This window comes from Tyto alba, unplaced genomic scaffold (genome assembly GCF_018691265.1).
Source record: "Tyto alba isolate M040663 unplaced genomic scaffold, T.alba_DEE_v4.0 Super-Scaffold_11, whole genome shotgun sequence".
Lineage (NCBI taxonomy): Eukaryota > Metazoa > Chordata > Aves > Strigiformes > Tytonidae > Tyto > Tyto alba.
This window is the reverse complement of record NW_024881273.1, coordinates 7,215,106-7,233,174: the sequence shown is the minus strand read 5'-3', so window position 1 is coordinate 7,233,174 and position 18,069 is coordinate 7,215,106. Positions and strand designations below refer to the sequence as shown.

The 18,069-nt window shown below is 55.6% G+C and overlaps 1 protein-coding gene and 1 non-coding gene across 2 annotated transcripts; one reads left to right on the top strand and one right to left on the bottom strand.

Annotated features, from left to right (window-relative positions):
- Positions 1–7,050: 7,050 nt before the first annotated feature.
- On the bottom strand, positions 7,051–17,228 carry SLC27A4 (solute carrier family 27 member 4). The gene is made up of 13 exons (XM_033012048.2): positions 17,157–17,228; positions 14,474–14,640; positions 13,408–13,802; positions 12,555–12,713; positions 12,119–12,188; positions 11,918–12,009; positions 11,296–11,405; positions 10,659–10,868; positions 10,282–10,408; positions 9,964–10,101; positions 9,637–9,801; positions 9,027–9,173; positions 7,051–8,774 (listed from the first exon to the last, which is right to left on the bottom strand). The coding sequence occupies exons 2-13, from the start codon at positions 14,632–14,634 to the stop codon at positions 8,617–8,619; spliced, it is 1,932 nt and encodes a 643-aa protein (XP_032867939.1). The 5' UTR covers positions 14,635–14,640; positions 17,157–17,228; the 3' UTR covers positions 7,051–8,616.
- A 158-nt stretch (positions 17,229–17,386) lies between these two features.
- Positions 17,387–17,479, top strand: TRNAR-UCU. The gene is made up of 2 exons: positions 17,387–17,423; positions 17,444–17,479. It is a non-coding gene; the product is annotated as a tRNA-Arg (tRNA).
- Positions 17,480–18,069: the final 590 nt, after the last annotated feature.

The following is an 18,069-nucleotide window of genomic DNA, read 5'->3' as shown; positions in this document are numbered from 1 at the left end:
GGCGGGCCCATCCCTCAGGGCCCGCTCCTCCAACGCCCGGCTACGCGATTTAAAAATACCTCTTCCCCGCATTAAGTTCACACCTTGCTACACGGGGAGCCCTTTTTCGCGTGCTGAGAATAATTCAGCTGCGCAAAGGCAGGGAGCTGCAGCAGGCGTTTCCCAGCAGTGAAGCCAACCTGCGGCCTCACGGTTAATCTGAATTTTTAGTGGGGAAGCAGAAATGGGCAGGTGGGGTGCGACTAATGCCCGTTCCTGTTGCCACCGCGGAAGACGTGCTTCTGTGCATCAGAGATGGCGGCAGTTCAGCATCCCCTTCTGCTCGGGGCGGCCCCCCTGAGCGAGCACATCCCTGCAGCACCGGGCACCTTCCAGCAGCGCGTTCAACACCGCGGCTCACATCTGTCGCCTGTTTGTTTTCTGCCCCCATCCCCAGAGGGAGAAGCGTATGCGCGGGCAGGATGCAGCCATGGCGGTGACAGCTGGGCTGTGCAACGGTGCAGGCTCTGCTCTCCCACAACATGGAGCTGTACTGGGCAGCACTGGTGGAAAAACTGCAGCCCCTTAACCCTCCCTCCACTCAGCAGAAGGTTTGGATTTAAAAAATACAGGTGCACGTGCACACTTGCACATAGAAATGTGATATATACACATATACATGGTGCATTATGTGTCAGGGGCATAAATTTACACAGACAGATTGCTCTTCGTTTATGCTAACGGAGGTCAGAGTATGCCTAACCCCGAGAGCAGAAGGTGGTGGTGTTTGTAATGGCCTTTTGTTCTCGGAGGAGATCATTCTCCAGGCTGGGCCCCAGGAAAGGCCAGTCCCCAGCGCAGATGAACGCTGCCGTCGCTGCCGGGGTTACATGATGGCAGAGATGTGAAGCTGTTGACCGTGGTCTTCATCCAAAAATTCCAGCTGGATTTTAAATATCTCTAAATCCCCAGGCTTTTGAGTATCTCAGAGATACAGACCTGGATGTTGAACTGATTGTATGGGAAACCGGCTGAGGAAAGAAGCCTTAGACAAAAATCTTACTTCTATACACTTCATAAATGACTGAAGCACTCTGTATACAGAGGATACGATAATCTGGACTCCAGATCAGTGTTTGCAGTTACGGTTTTATATGAGCTATTCTTCTTGCTTCCAGAAATCATTTATGAGGCCAAATAATGGGAGAACTGGCTCCTAAAAGAATCCTGATTCCCAAGTTATAAAAATACAACAAAATATTACAGATTTAGTGTTAGTACTTCCCTGGAAAAGCACAAAGAAATTAAAAAGAAAGAGAACAGTAATCATAAATACCAATTTGGCTCATTCAAGCATTCAGAGCTGGTTACTGTTAACAATTGCCCTGGAAATACAGTCAGTGAACACATGAGATATGGGGATGTTTTTATGGACATAGTGTGCTTGAGAGAGGAATGAGTCCCATCTCCGTGCCGGGTGCTGAAATCAGAGCATTACAAATTCTCTGGCATATGCTTGGGGATGGGGAAAGCAAGCACGTAATCTCCTTGAGAAAGTGTAATGCTGACATCGTTATTTCTAAAGAGCTGTAAACACTGATGGTATTTGATAAACAGGTACATAAAGCAAAACTAGATAAAGATAAGGCTCCTGCCTTGAACCTGTACCCCAGGTTCAGTTCGTGCCATCTTCTCATTCAAACCCAGGGATGTGTCACTGTACTTTACTTAAGCTAAACTTCTCTTTTTATACCTAATTTTCCATGGCAGATCCCTCACTTGGTCCCAAGCGTGGAATGGTGCTGGGCAGGACCAGGAGTCCCCAGGCAGCCCTGGTGCTCACCCCGGTGATGTGGGGCAAGAGGCAGCCGACCAGGGTGCTCCAGCTGCACCCGCCTTTCCCCTCCTGCAAAGTCAACTGCGCCACACAAAAGAACAGGTTGGAAATTGAGCCTGGCAATAAAGAGGGTTTAATTTCTTTTGTCTCAGTCCTGGCTTGCTTGCTTTTTTTCCCCCTGCAGTTTGCATGCTTCTTCTCTCCCCTTGAGTGCAGAAAGGGCATGCCTCCATCCCTCCGCTGAGGGTTTATTCTGGAGGAAACGGTTTAGGTCGCCATCATGTTTTACAGGGAAACATAGTTTATAAGTATGGCAGGGCCCAGCGCTACGAGGAAACATTTTATCAGAGAGCCCCAAACTGACGATTCAATTATTTTTCAATAAAACATCAGGGGAATGCGCAAACAGCTGCTTGCATCCTTCCACACAGCAAGTCAAACTTCAAGGGGAACAATAGCTGGCAAAAGGGGAGCCATCGCGGAGGCGGTGACAATGGGTTTCCTTACTTGGGGCTTTGTTCGATTTCCCCGTCTCAGTTTTGAACTCCCTCCGCCGGAGAAAGGCGAGGGGGTAGGACGGGGAGAGGGGGAAGCAGGCAGAGGGGAAGGAGGGTCAGTGGGAGTTAAAGCCTTTTGCAGCCTTTCTCTCCCATTCATGTGGTAATTGGGTGTCAAGCAGAGATCAGTAAGATGGAGCCCGGCCTCTGTGCCCGGGTTAAACTGCAGCAGAAAGAAAGCGGGAGCTGAACCGATGGAGGCCTGAATGTCATTAGGGCGGGAGGAAGCGCCTCTCCCCCAGGAGCCCTTCTGCCGGGGTGCTGGGCTGGGGGGGCTGCTTCCCATTCAGGGCATCCCTGAAAGCGGCCAGACAAAGCAGGAGGGCGTCCGAACAATGCCGCACCCCCGGCTCTACCTTCAATAGGGAGCTCTAAACAGGCGTTTAACCTTCAGAAAAGCTGAAAGTGATACTCAAAGCTGAGGAGGTGGCTCACCCGTCGCTGTTAGCCTCTTCCTGCGGCCGAGCTGGAGGCCACTTGGATGGCCAGAGGCGAGGAAGGAGGCTCTCGCTGCCCTGGCTTCCTCAGCCCGGTTGGCACAGCGCTGGGGATGCTCAGGGGCCCATGAGGGTTGTGGGAGGTGTCACCCCCTGGGCAGGATCAGACCCCGACTTCTGCTCGGGCTGGCAAACCTGGGGAGGGCTGCTCAGCACCTTTGAGGATGGGGCTAGGGGAAGGCAGAGCCATACCAAGGAGAAGGATGTGGCGTAGCAGGGGTCATGCATCCCACTGCATAAGTCTGGGATCGTGTGGTGAGGGATCTGGGCAATGACCACCCTCCTGAACAGGGGTATGTCCCAACCTCAGAGAGAGTCGCCCTCGCCTGCAATTCCTGGGGTTGCCGGCCTGTACTGCATGACCCCAACCGCCCAAAGCTCTCTCAGAGCCTTGCTTGGCATCATTTGTGCCTGTGGGAGGGATTTTTAATTAACCACGAGAAAAGAGGGTCAACCCCCGGTTTATTTTTGGAAGGTGGGATTTGCTACTGAAACAGGCCAGGGTTGAAAAGAGCAGAGCAAGACACGTCCCCCTGCTCCCTGAGCCTCACCCTGCTGCACAGCCCGGCCATCCCGTGCCATTCAGGAGCTAAGCAACAAACAGCCCTAAAGAGATTTGCTTCACTAGTGAGGCCTTTCTGCTTTAAGGAGGAAAGCTGCTGGCCCTTCCCTCTGCACGCAGGATGACAAAATGCAGGCGCTTTCCACAGACCATCATTTTGATGGAATCCCCTGCAACACAGCTCCTTCAAACTGGAGGGGGAGAAGCCATCCTTGGCCCCGCTCCTGGTTACACTGGAACCACTCAGGGGAATCACATATTTCCATTTCTAAAGAGTGCACCAAAGGATTGGCCCTTCTTTAGTCCAGAATATTTCCCTCTCCCAATTAAAGGCAAAGCTAGCTTGCCAGCGTGCGGAGGAGCAGGCGGCTGTCATTGTTTGGGAAGACTCCAGCATGCCAAGAGTGGCAGGAGGAGGCTGGAGAGATTCAGCGTTAAAGATTGTCACAGACTTTCTCAGCAGCAGAAATTAATTTCACCCAGAAAGGTCCTGAGCAGTTTGCAAAGGCCCTGCTTGCATTTAGGCTAAAATACATTCCGGTTTTGCTCACCAAGCATGGCCTGGCTGAGCTGGACCTCAAGCTGGAAAGAGATGCTGATCAGAAAGAAAGTCACAGCATTATTTTTCTTGATATTATGGTCACTGTCCAGGATGCAGGGTCTGGGAGAAGCAGTCATCTCCATGGTGAAAAGTACATTTGGTTTGTAAAGGTCTTTGGCTTTGCTTAAATTAATAGGTTAATAATAATCTAGGAAAGGATTTTAATGTTTTCTTAACCTCATGCAAACAGCTTTTTAAGTATTTTAATTAAAAAAGAATAATACCTTGTATTTTATATATAGTACTTTTATCTATATGCAGCTGTAGAGTTAGACTAGCATATTGATCAAAGGAGACAGATAAGTCTCACAAGGTGTCTCTAATCATAGAAGAAGATTCAATTAGCTTCTTCCTTAAAATTACACAAATAAAAAGAAATTTAACAAAGTCAGACTATGATTAAGCACTGGCTGCTTCTTTCCAAACACCTCTTGCTAGAAGCGTTTTGACCCAGCATTGATCCTGGGCTCAGTACTGCACTTGCATTTGTATTCCTGAGCTCAGAGCTTCAGGGATGCTTGCACCTAAGCTTAATTTTTCCAGAGGAGCTGGGACTTTAAAAAAGGCCCCAGGATTTCAACCTAAAGCTGACAGCCAGCAGAAAAACTCTAATTGGTGTAGCTGGGTTTTGCAAGGAGTCTTGAAGCATTGCCAAGTGCGACACAACCCTCCTCGGTAAGGACAAACACAGCGCAAACGGTGAATCGTCCCCAGCCACCAGATCTCCAGCGGGGACCAGAGCTGCTACTTTTAACCCTCCCCAACGCCGCAGTGCCATCAGCATCGCCAGGCAGGATGGTTCCTTACAGCATAACTCACGGCTACAAACACACCTTCATGGGGCTCCCCTCTCCCTGGGAAATCTGGCACAGAGGTGTGTGTGCACGGTACGTGCACGGCCCAGCCCCTCGGCACAGCACCGTGCTCCGCTGAGCTCTGCAGGTCTCCGCTATCGAAGGCCTGTGTATCAGAGCCCGCCCGTGCAGTTTGCTGAGCTGTTTCCTAGTTATTCAGCACTCCCCGTCTCCCCAGAACAGGAGCTCTCACCTTGGGGGGGGGGCCCATCCTGCTCCTCTCGTCTGCACCCTGCAACTACGACCTTCCTCCCCCTTGCAGGCGGCTGGGAGTGCAGTGATCAGGGTAAGCTCCCTGCTATGTTCCGGCCAGGTCTCAGCCCCTCAGTTGTGTTGGCACCAGCAAGGGCTAAATCCTGCTCCTTGCACGAGTCTCAGCTGTGCCTGTAATCCCCATCCATCTCCAAAACCCAACAGTACAAGCCGGTCTCCACTTGGATGGGCTTCCTTGCAAATAAATAACAGCCATACATCCATAATCTTCCAAAGCTATTTGCATCTGTGTTTAACGGGCAGTGCCTGGAATGCAGAATTTGCTTGGCATTTTTAACCTAACCTGCTCTCAGACAGACAGAAATGCAGTGCTGAGCCTTGCCCCGCAGCCCCTCTTCCTTCAGAGTGGCTTTGTGTGCAGGGCAGCACACCATCTCTCCCAGGAGGGGAGAGCAGCGCTCCCGTATCCTCCTGTATCACTTCAAACCATCCATTTCCAGAAAACGACCCTTGAGGCTGACTTTGGGGCAGCCAAGCTTTTACCCATGTGCTGCCGAAGTCTCACCCAGGCACAGGCTTTGGTCAGGAGCCAGCGCAGACAGGAACGCCAGAGCCTGGGATTGCTGCTGGCCTCACACCCAGCATGATCTTCTGTACCCAAAACTTCCCCTTCACCTCAGACAGGGTCTGACCTCTCCCCTGTGTGGGTAACCCCACTGCTTCCAGTGCCCTGGGCAGCCCCACTGCTTCCTAGGGCTCTGAACCCCTCGGGGTGGGGGGCTGTGAGACCGCAGGGGAGCCCCTAAAGAGGTCCCCCTCCCCAAGGTGAGACGTTTGCCAAGCCCAGTCCGCCCTCCACTGGCAGCTGCGAGAGGAACAGCGTCCAAAAGTGGGACCAGAGCATCTGCAGAGGCGGCAGCCATCGCTGCACACCCTGCACCAGCACCCCGAGGCCTGGGGACACCCCCAGACCACTAAATATGACCCCTCGCAGGCAAAGCCACCTTGTTTGAAGGCTGAAGCCCACGGGCGCTGCAGGCTTATGGGGATGAGGCCTGTTTTCCACTGAGCTGGGGGGCTGCTTTGGGACAGAGGCCGTCCCAGGAGCTGTGCCTTTTGAGGAGCAGTGTCCGACCACGCAGCTCAGCCACCCCACACTCCTCCCATCCCCGCTGGCCCCCCCTGGAGCTGGCTGCAGGGGAGGCCAGATGCAGCTCCGAACCGGGCTTTGCCCAGATTCACTGTGTCCAGAGGACTGAATAAGCTAAAAGCTTTAATTTTAGTTTGAGATGCTGGAGAAGCTGATCAATTTGAGCATGCCTGAAGGCGCATCTGGTATATAATGGATGCAAATCTTCAGCACTTCTCCCATGGTGTGTCTCGCCAGGCAACACACATCACTCAGGCTCATGCAAGACATTTATCCCTGGTACCCATGTACCATAAAGGAGCTGGTTTCTCCTATTCCCAGGGTTGGATGCAAAGCATCTAAAAGATGGTTCTGGCAGTGAGAGAAGGGCAATGTGTACCAAAAAACCTGTCTACAAGGGCAGAAATGAGCTGGGAGGTTCAGCATGGCCAAACATGGAGAGAAGCAGCAGAAAGAGGGAAGAGGGAACAGGAAAGGGGCAGAGGAGCCAGACGTGCCAGCGTAAGCAGGGAGAACTGGGCCAGGACAAACTGGGATGGCAACACTGAGAACAGGACCAGGAGAAAGAGGGATCAGGGATTCAGTAGAGGGGTGTGGGGAGGGTCTCATCTATAAGTTGTTTTCACACAATCATCAAACCCAGCAGCAAGGGGCTTGCTTTCCTCTGCTCCTAGATGAGCTAAAGTCTGCACAGGGAGATTGTGCTCTGGAGTGGCAGTTCCCAGTTCCCAAACCAGCACAGTCCCCCACCTCCCCACACAAAGCAGGACTGCGCAAGGAAGAGGTAGGAAACTGCAGCGTAGCCCATACTTGCATTTAATTGTGAGGACAGGACAAACTGGGGCAGGCAGGTATGTTGGTGTGGAAGCACAGCTAGAAGAGCAGACACACCCTGCCCTCACAACAGACATATGCCATTTTAAGGAGTAACCCTGATAAAAGCATAGAAACAAATAATAATTAAAAAATAATTAAAAAAATAATTAAAAAATAATTAAAAAATAAAGAAGAATAAACCTCAACCCAGAGATTTCTCTGGAACAGATGTTTCTGCGTGGTCTCCGAGGACTGGAATTGGACATCACTGCTAAGGCTGTTTCACGTCACACACAACATGGGGAATTCACATAGTGCAAGTCAGGTGTTTAACATGGACATTTCCATTCAGGGCCCATCTCCTGATGTGGAGACAGGGAGGGCTCTTGCAGGAAGGGATGCAGAGCATGTGAAGTCAGGCTCTCACAGAGACCACTCTCTGGAGGACTCTCTCTCCTAGGCAAGTTGCCTCCCACGTTCAGGGCACAGACATCACAGCAGGAAAGCCCCAAGAGCTGCTCTGTGGTGCTGAGTATATCTAAGCAAAGGCAAACCAGACCCTTCGTTCCCAAACTCCCACCTGCTTTCTGCAAGGAAGAAGGTGTGCGAAACAAGGCTGCATCCACGAAAGGTGAAAGAAGAGACCCAGAGAAGTGTCCACAAGATAGTGGGGTTCGCTCATGTCCTTCACCATGGAGCAAGGCCACAAGGACATACACAGCTGCACCCAAGCTGGAAGAGGAGAATCAGTCCCAGATGAGTGTCCCATCTCCCTGCGAGAGAAAAGAGGTCTCCAAGAGAGAACAGGTCTGGGCTATCCCTCCACCTACTGCACAAGCCCGGGACATATTCAAAAGTACAGACAATAAATTAAGATTTGGGAAAAAAAAAAAAAAAAGTCAGCATGTATAATATATATATATAATATCGTATAATGTGCGTGTGATTGTGAAAAATAGAAATGTCATTCCCAGGAGAGAGCAAGGCATGGCAGAAACACATCCCTGTCCATCTCCCGAGCCCAGCACTACCCTGCTCCTGATTCACAGCAGAAACACACCAGCAGGGCCACACAGGGGTTGTGCCTGGCACCCAGCTTCCCTCTGCTAGCGGGGGCCCTGTGCCAAGGAGGAGCTGGCTGCTTGGTGGAGGAGTAGGGAAAGAGCCCAGCACTGGTCCCTTCGCAGCCTTCACAAGGAAGGGTTTCTGCAGACAGGAAAAGGGAGGGAAAGACAGAAAAAGAAAAGTGGAATGGTGGGGGCACCCCACCCCTCCTCAACTGGCCAGGGCCCTGCCCCTCCCATGGCACAGGACCATCACCGCTGTACCAAGTAGAAAATAAAGCCATAATGAGTCTATGCTTTGGTATGTAACCATCCCCCTCCCCTCGGTTCCCCCTGCATTCCCCCCAAACCATTATCTGTAAAACTTGTCAAATAAAATCTCTAGCGTGCCTTTGTATCGTCCTTGAACCTTTTCTTCCCCAGTGCCTGCCTTGCCCCGCTCTCCCCAGCAGGATTTGGGGAGGTGCCTTGCTTCAGCCCCACCGGTTACAGCTTCTGCTGTCCCGACTGGATCCTGCTGAACGCTGCCTGGTCCAGCGGCAGGTAGCAGCCTTGCCTGGAGTCCAGGAAATACAACTTGTCCTTCACCAGTGTGGGGTCGAAGCCCTGTTTCCGCAGCTCCATCTTCTGGAACTTGTAAGTGCCTGGAGTGCAGAGAGAAGAAGGAATGAGGGGTCATCAGCTGCACACACTCCCATCCCCACCGCATTTGTGCTGCCCCACACCCAGCCTTGTACCCCTACACCTCCAAACCACCAGAGGAGCTGCCTAGGGGCTCTGTGGGGCAGAGGGGCTCCATCCTGACCCTATCACAGATTGGTGTCTGTAACCAGGTTTCCCCCCTCCTGGCTCCCCCCAGCTCCATGTTCAGTGTGAGTGTGCATGCTGTGGCTCACTTGTCTTGGAGACCTCGGGCAGGAACCGCAGGAAGACGGGCCGCGCGTACAGCGGCAGGGCCTTTTTCAGCTCACTGGCAAAGCCTTCTAGGTCACAGGAGTTCTCCGGGTTGGCAATGGCTGCCATTCCTGCCTTCCCTTCAATCCCTAAGAGGCAGAGAAGAAGGGAGAGCACTCAGACACACTGTCCCTGTAGCATCATCTCCCTCTGCCCTGCACCAGCAAGGCCTCTGGCACAGACCCTGCTTTGCATCAAAGGGCTGGCACGTCCAGCTGTGTCACTGGCTGTGTCACCACCCTGCAGCTAAGGCTACCAGCGACACCCTGCGGTCATGGTCACCTCCTCCCCGAGGAAGCATACTTGCAGCTTGTCCAGAAAGGACACAGGGTCCTTCCAAACCAGCCAGAATCAGACCAAAGCTAGAGAGGGAGGGAACCCTCTGGTTCCCAGCAGGCACATCTCCAGTGGCCTTTTCCCAGCTCGCCCATGGGGAGCCTCAGCCCAGCCTCTTGCAAAAGGACACAGTGATCTGGACATGCAGGACACGCTCACATTCAAATGCCAGAGGTCTGCCTGTATCCTCTGATTGTCCTCTTCCCCCTTAGCTACCTGGGATCTCCACCCCATAAACCACCACGTCTGTCAGGTTGAGGATGCGGCTCAGCGTCCCCTCCACCTCTGTGGTGGAGACGTTCTCCCCCTTCCAACGGAATGTGTCCCCAGTGCGATCCCGGAAGTACATGTAGCCATATTTGTCCATCACCAGGACATCCCCTACGGGAAAGTGAGGAATAGGCAAAAAATTAGGTGTCAGAGGTGCTAGGAGCAACCTTGGAGCATCTCAGGGCAGTGCCACTAGCCTGGGACAGCCCCCATGCCCACCCAGGTACCCTTCTCTGCCGCTCTCAGCAGACAGAAGAGCCCTGCTTGTTTCACCTGTGAGATAGGCAGTGTCCCCTTTTGTAAACACATCCCTGGCGATTTTCTTGTTGGTGGCTGACTGATTCAGGTAACCATCGAAGTGCTGCATGGGGTTGCTCTTGACAATGCGGCCCACCAGCTGCCCTGGCTCCCCTGCAGAGAGAAAAGGGCAGATGAAGGTGGGAAGCAACCACCTGCATCCAAGCAAAAAGGGTGTCTAATGGGGTTGGTGGGGTTTAACTGAGCAGAGACTCAAACCTAGGTAAATGATCTTGAAGTATCGGGAAAGATTCACACAGGGCTGAAGAGACTTACCCCTGTGGTTGCCCTCACCTGGTTTGCAGCTAATACAGACACCATCTGGCCCCCGGATCAGCTCCATGGTGTCTTCATCCACCCTCACCAAGCCAATAGGGTACACACCTGGTAGGATCCTGCTGTTGAAGCCACATGACCCAACCTAGAAGAGAAAGAGCTCAGCACTGTGGGTAGCAGGAACATCTCTCCCACTCCAAGCCTGCTGTCCCACGCACATCCAGGATGCCACAGAGCTGGCACCGCACAACAGCCAAAACCCCTCAGGGTGGATGACAACCCACACCAAGCCTCTTGGAGCAAGAAACCAGGAGCAAACAACCCATCTGGGTTTCCAACCCTGCCCAGGCCAGCAGGCACCCTCTGGGACATGGGGGAGGGTGGTGGAGCCTTACATTGTTATCAAAGTTTCCCAAGCTGCAGTTGCACTCGGTGGCCCCATAGAATTCGGCCACCTGGGCGATGCTGAAGCGAGCCATGAACTCCTGCCAGATGGAGGCACGCAGCCCATTGCCCAGCGCCATGCGCACCCGGTGCTGCCGCTCCACCTCCTGGTATGGCTGGTTCAGCAGGTACCGGCAGATCTCCCCGATATACTGCACAATCTGGGAGGGTCAGAGAGGAAAATCTCACTAGGACCCCTCTGCCAGACCCCGGGGTGTTTGGGGTTTCTTCGGGGCAGGTAGGAATGTTACAACACACACAAAGTCCCCTAAAGAGGCCGCGGTAAAACCCAGGAGTCCTGCTAGCTCATCCAGTGTCTGTCCCTCCGTGGTTAACCCACTCCTTCATTCTGTAAAACCTATCTGAGATCTCCTGGCTCATGCTAGAGCACGGGAAGTGTTTGCACATGTGGAATTACCACCCAGTTGGGAAGGACATCACCCTACCACCTTGGAAGGCAGTTTGGGATGGACGGGCAGAACTGGTTCAGGCCTCCCCCTCTTCCAGCAGCGGGGCTCTCCCCAGCGCAGCACAGATCCCCAGGCTCTGCTCCCCACTCCCAGCTGGCCCCTTGCCTCACGGCCTCACCGTGCAGTTGTATTTCACGCAGTCCTCCCAAAAGTGCGAGGCCGAGAACTTCTTGCGGATGACAATCGTCATGCCCTGCAGCAGGCACTGCCCGACCCCCACGATGTTCCCTGCGGAGAGGCAGCCAGGGGAGCCCTCAGTCCCCAGACACCTCCAGCCCAGCCTGCTCAGGGAGAGGCCTGGCAGGGCAAGGGGGACACCACACGCTGGCTCACAGCAGATGGGGGTTCACCTAGCCAAAACCCCCAGGACCAGAGGCACCAGGGAGGAGATGCGTGGCAGTGAGATCTGGGGCAGCATTTTCCACCTAGACATCCAGGCATGTCTCAGGCAGACAGGCACTGCTTCCCCTCCCCCCTGACTTTCCATGGGGAGCAGCAGTAAGGAGCAGCTATTCCAAAGCCATGCTAGGAGCTGGGATAATGCCCCACTCCAAAGGTCAGCCAGACCAATTCTTGGCTCCCAGGGAAAAAGCAGAAAGCCTCTGTGAGACACTGCCAGCTGCAGTCAGCTCCTCCTCAACATGGAGATGGCTGTTACACCAGCCTCCAGCCCGAGTCCTGGGCTTGGCTGAGGGGAAGAGAAAGCGCTGGCATGCAGGGCTCTGTACGGCACATGTTACCTGCGGCGTGGTAGAGCGGGAGGCAGTCGTACACCACATCGTCGGGCCTCATGCGAAAACCATAAAAAACCAAACTGGACATGCGGAAGTACCTGGGGCGGGAGGGTGAAGAGGCATGTCAGCAGCAGAGTCAGAGGTGCTGTGCTAGGACAGGGCAGAGCTCAGCCCCGTCCTCCCCTGAGCCCTTGCCCACGGCCTTACCGGCAGTTCACCACAATGGCAGCCTTGGGCAGCCCCGTCGTGCCAGAGGTGTAGATGTAGAAGAGTTTATCTGGAGAGCAATGAGGAGACAAGGTCACATAGCCAATCTAGGAGCTGGCTGAACAGGGAGAAGGGACCAAGTCATATTTATACACTCTGCTCGTGCCAGTTGAGCCCAAACTTTATGTGACAGCACGAAGAACATGCTGGGTTCACCCCAGGCAGATCAGGTTTGTTGGACACATGGAGACCATGACAGGAGAGCTTCACACAGGGCCAAGCTTCAGACACCAGAGTAAGACCCATCCCAAACACCCTATCCCCTGCTGAGGATCACTGCCATCAGCATCCCAAGCAGATGTTCTTGCCAGTGTTGTAACCTGGTGATCCACAGAAAAACCACTGCAAGTTTGGTCTCCAAGAGCTGACCACGTACCAAGAAAGCCCTTGTCAGGGGGCGTTGGCTGGTGCCGCTGGGCCATCTGCAGGAGGGGGTCCAGGTGTTTCGCACCAGGAAGCATGGACTCAGGTCTTCCTTCCCCAGACCAGAAGAGATGGATAGATTTCTCAAGGGAGTGCTGCACTTCCTGCATTGCTGAGAAAGTAAAGAGCGGAGATGGAGAAAGACCGCAGGGTGTTTACAGCAGAGGGACCCCCTGCTCTCCCAGACAGTCTCAGGGAGACACTGCCCCGGGTAGCAGTACCCTTGCTGTGCTCAGCAGAGTCCCCCAAGGGCTGACAACCATCCCAGGTGGGTGTTTTTTCCATGATTAACAGATGATAGGGCCACAGCCCAGGCCTCTCCAGGGACTAGAAGATCCTGTTCTCCATCTCTCCCCAGCCAAAACCTCTTTGGTGCCAAGAGGTCTGTTGACACCATCAACCTCATAAGTGTGGGCTGAAACACAGGAGGAGATGGAGCTGAGGTGCTGCAGGGATGTGGCTAACAACTATGGAGAGCAAGGGGAGGCTCATCCCGTGTAGCAGGGCAGGCTCTGCCCAGCCCAGGGCTCCATGCAGGGACAGACCCAAGAGGCACAGTGAAGGATCCTCACAGCCAGGCTGGCCTGCCTGGGAGCCAGACAGCACTGAATGCCAGACCTTGCCCAACTCCAGATCCTGCCCAGTGGTCGAAGGGACCAAAAAGAAAAAAAAAAAATACAGATCAAATTCCAACTGTCCACTTTCTTCCAGATCCCTGCTCTGTGGTGGGCATGAAAGGAGCAGTAAATCCACTGATACACCTCCCCGAGTTCAGAGCACCCCTGGCACATCTGCCTGCCCCTCACCTTCCATCATCTCCACCCCAAAAACCACAGCCTTGGAGTTGGAGATGGTGATGCAGTGCAGCAAGGCCTCCATGCGCAGGTGGGAATTCACAAGGGCAGTCTCCACCCCAATCTTGGCCAAGCCGAGCCACAGCCCCACGTACTGATTGCGGGACTCCATGAAAAGAGCCACCACATCACCAGAGCGGAAGCCTTGGCTGTAGAAGAAGTTGCCCACACGGCTGGAGTATTCATCCAGCTGCCGGAAGGTCCAGCTCTCTCCCGTGCCTTGGAAGATCAGTGCTGTCTTCTCTGGATACTTGCTCGCAGTCTTCTGGAAGATCTTGGCAATTGTGTTCTTCTCCTTCACGTGCCTCCATACCTGCCATTTCACCCGCAACAGGACCAGCCCCGTGCTGCCAAAGGAAGGGGAGCAAGAGGGCAGCTGCTCAGTGACCCCTGCAAAACCACTTCCTCCACCAAAGCCAGCACAGCATGAGGATCTTCCTAGGAGCTGCAATAGCCCAGCACTACTCCAGGCCCTACTCTAGGTCAGCAGCAGCTCTGGGTGCTCCCCTGAGCAACATGGACACAGGCAGAGCTCATCTGCAAAGATGCTTATAGTCAGGAACTGACAGAGGCCAGGGAGAGATGTGTTTTGGAAGGCTGCAAACAGGGATGTCCCTGGTCAAAGTGGCATCTTTGAGCCTCAGGTGCTCTCCAAGAGGTACCACCACTCCCTCCCCACAAATCCTTGCCAGGAGCTGGCACAGCCTGGTATCAACTCAGAACTGACCCTGCACAGGCACCTGGTGCCACGACAGCAGCTTTAGGGACAGGGTGAAGTACAAGGACAGTCACTAGACTTCAGAGCTCAGCTGAAATCTATCTTTCCTGTGAAAACTTTGCCCAAGAGTTTGGAGCCGCCTGGGCGCGGCAGAGGGAGATCTCCTTCCAGCCGGGCTGGGTGCCAGCAGAAACCCAGGGCTGTGCAAGGAGCTGGGGGCTGCGCTCACACATACACCAGGGCAGAGCAGTGGGCCAGGGGAAGGGTGGGTGGTTGGGTCATCATAGCCAGGACACCTACGTGACGTCCCTTCGTATTGTCTTGATGAATATGAGGAAGAAGTCCCATCCGCCGGATCCCAGATAGAAGATGAAGAGAGCAGGGATGGCCTGGGCCCAGGATAGCTCCAGACTGACCCTGAAGAACAGCAGCAGTGCTGCAAAAGCAGCCAGACGCAGCATCGTGGCCTGCGGAGAGAGAGAAACCATGGGCATCAACCTGTGCACACTGGACTTGGTGATGAGGGATGTGTTAGCAGCCCCCAGTTTCCTGGATGAGGTCCCTGAGTCATCACTCCTCCTGGCAGTGAGGATGTAACTCAGCAGCCCAGAGCTCCCATAGATGTAACTTTACCGGACCTGGGAGATAGCCTCTGATTAAGCTGCCAGCATGGCACTCCTTAGTGCCAGCCGAGCGCCCGGCCATTCCCCCCTGGGGAGCCACGTCCTGCACAGCAGCCAGGGGCATGGCCACATCCCAGCAATGTGAGATGCAGCATAAAATCACTTCATGAACATGGGAGCGGCCTTGTACAGATGTTTGGCAGCACCAGGGCGCTGCCAGTCAGGGCTGGCTCAGGACAGCCAGCATGGCTGGTGGAAGAGCGCAGCTTCACACGCTCCCCGACACAGCCCAGACAGGAACAGGGACAGGAAACTCAGTCCTTTGAACTCTGCTCGTGTTTGCAAACCCTTGCGTCGGCAGGCAGCTTCCTGGCCTGGCTCTGCTGGAGACACTGCCAGAGCGGGTCAGGGACGAGGCCAGGCACAGGGCATGCCCTGGCCAGGCTGGAGTGGGCACAACAAGGGCTGTTGCTGCTGCCAGGAGTGCCCAGACCCCCACCCCATGCCCTGTGGACAGTAACTTAGTCTCTGGTACTTGTCCCGAAAAACAGCACCTCTGTCCCCATCCCAAACACACCCCAGATGTGGCTCTGAGACTTGTAGGATACCACGATCTAGCAAAGGCTCTTTTCAGGAGACAGCATCGGGCAGAGGAAAGTGACAGTGAGACGACCCTCACAGCTTGAGGGCTCCTAAATAAAACTGGTCCTTCCTGGCATGGACACAGGCCAAAGAGGAAGGAAACACTCATGTCATTTCCCTTTCCCTCTTGAAGGTGGATTCACTGCTCCAAAGCTAGCAGCCCTGAGTGGGCTCTGCCACAGCCACTGAGGATGGGAGCTATGCTTGTGGCTTTCCCTCTGCTGCATGCAGTTCCCCCAGGTCTGGGGAGCCTCTGTGGATTTGGTACGAGATGCAAGGTGAGACCCAAGGCAGTGTCACATGGTCACCATGCCCTGGCACGTCACACAGGCTACCTCAACTCCGAGCCGTGCCACTGGCAGCAGGTAGGGATGCACCGGAGCACAAATGCCACTTGTGAATGGGGGTCTGGGGACATCCTCTTGCCTGCAGCCCCTGCCCAGACATCCCCCCTCATGCCAGTGGCCTCTCAGCTCTCTTCACTAAACACCTGCCAGGCCTGAGGTACCAAAACACAGTCCCTCAGCCTTTTAGCAGGGCAGGAGCCACTGCACTTCTGCCTAGGAGCCTCTTAAACAGGGCAACTCTTAGATCACCATCAAACTACTATGCCTTGGCCAGGGCCCTTTGTTACATGCTCACATCAAACTAAGGAGACATGGAGAGCTGCTGGTGGTGAAGCCACACTCTGTGTGGGCAGCAAGGTGCTTAATCTCCCACTTGAATGCAAGACAGGCCCAGACCGGCCCCTGTTATCCTCTGCTCACATCTCTCTCTGCCTCACACCAGCATGCCCAGTGCCTCCTGCCAGAAGATAACCGGTGCGTTACTGAGAGATAACCGGTAAGAGATTACAGAGAGATAACCGGTGCATTACTGCCAGAGACCTCCAGCCCTGCCGTTAAGGATTCAGGTCTTGTCTAGCTGCATCAGCACAGAGAAAATTAAGACCTGCCTGTAGCTCCACAGCCAGCGGGCACAAAGGCAAACAAACCACAGGGATCCATCACCCAGGGGCACAGAGACAGCTGGGGACAGGGACCAGCCTGGGGACAACAGGCGGGTGACCAGGCTCCAAGAAGCCCCAGAGCTAATGGTTAAGTTCCAGGGGCCAGGAGATCCCCAGAGTCGTTTCTCCAGCATGAGCGGCTTGGAAGGCACCTGTCCCCCAACTTGGCCCTGGGCAGGGTGACAGGGTCCCCCTGTTTCACCCTCCTCATCCTTCCCTGGGGCCGGTGGGCTCATCCCCCGCAGAGGGGGCAAGGAGCCCAGCCCAGCCCCATCTGAGGGGGCAGAAGGACCAGGAGGCCCATCAGGGCTTCACACCAGGGCTGCAGCCGGGGCCCTCCTCTCCCAACCCCGGGCCAGGCCCCGGAAAAACCCGGGGAGAGCCGGTATCCGCGCGGGGAGCCCCGAAGCCCGCTGAGAAGAAGGGCCGCGGCGCCTCATGAGGAGATCGGGGGGCGGGCTGAGGGTCCCCGCCACTGCCCGCAGGGCCCCAGCGCCTCATAAGGAGACCGGGGCGGTGGAGCTGAGGGACCCCGGTGCCGCCCAATGGGCCGCGGCGCCTCATGAAGGAAACCGCGGGCCGCGGCGGCGCCGCCCGCGGGGAGGCGGCGTGGCGGCGGAGCACAGCGGCGACGGGAGATCACGGAGGAGGGGCGGGAGGGGGGGGGGGGGGGGAAGAAACCGGTGCCGCGCTCTTGCCGCGCTCTTACCGGGCTCCGGGGCGTCCGCTGCGGCCCGGCCACCTGCAACCGGGAGCGGGGCCCGCCCGCCGCTGCGGCACGGAGCGGAGCGGGGCGGGGCGCGGGGCAGCGCGGCCCGCCGGGAGCTGTAGTCCCGCCCGGCGCCACCGGCCCGGCCCGGCCCCGCGGCGGGTGCGGTCCCGAGCGGCGGCGGGGCGGCGCGGCGGGAAGAGGCGGTGAGGACGGCGGGGCAGAGCGAGGGCTCTGTGGCGCAATGGATAGCGCATTGGACTTCTAGCTGCGTGGTGACGGGAGTCATTCAAAGGTTGTGGGTTCGAGTCCCACCAGAGTCGCATTTTGCCACCGGGGCGGCGGCGAGCGCTCCCGGGGGGTTCCGCCGCAAACGGGCGGGGGGGGGGGGGCGGAACCGGCACCCGCCGGCCGCTGCCGCCGCGCGGGAGCCCGGCGGGGCGCGGAGCCCCCTTTTCGGTGTGGGACCGGGTGCGGCGCGGGTGCCGAGGAGCGCGGGGGATTCGTAAATCTGCACCGATCCCAGCGGGTGCGCGCGTGGCTCAGCAGCAGCATCACCTCCTTCAGGTGCTTTTTGTGACCGCATCCCCCAAAACGGCCCCAGCAGCACAGGCACGGAGCGCTGCTGCTGGAGCTGCCACTTGCCACAGCGAATATGTCCCTCCCCCCCGCCTAGAAAAGCATCTTCTTGTGTCCGACCTGCCAAAATTACCCCCGTTCCCCCCCTCTCTGCTGCTGCTGCCGTCTTTCTTACAGACTCAACAAGCGACGGCCAGGGCGAACAGGAGCCGGGGTGGCTGTTAAGTGATCCAGCAAAGCAGATGCCGTTTAAAATTACATTACGTGCTATTTCTGTAGCGTTGGCACCAGCCCACCAAGCAACACGCGGCTGCGCAAAGGCGGCAGAGCCGCC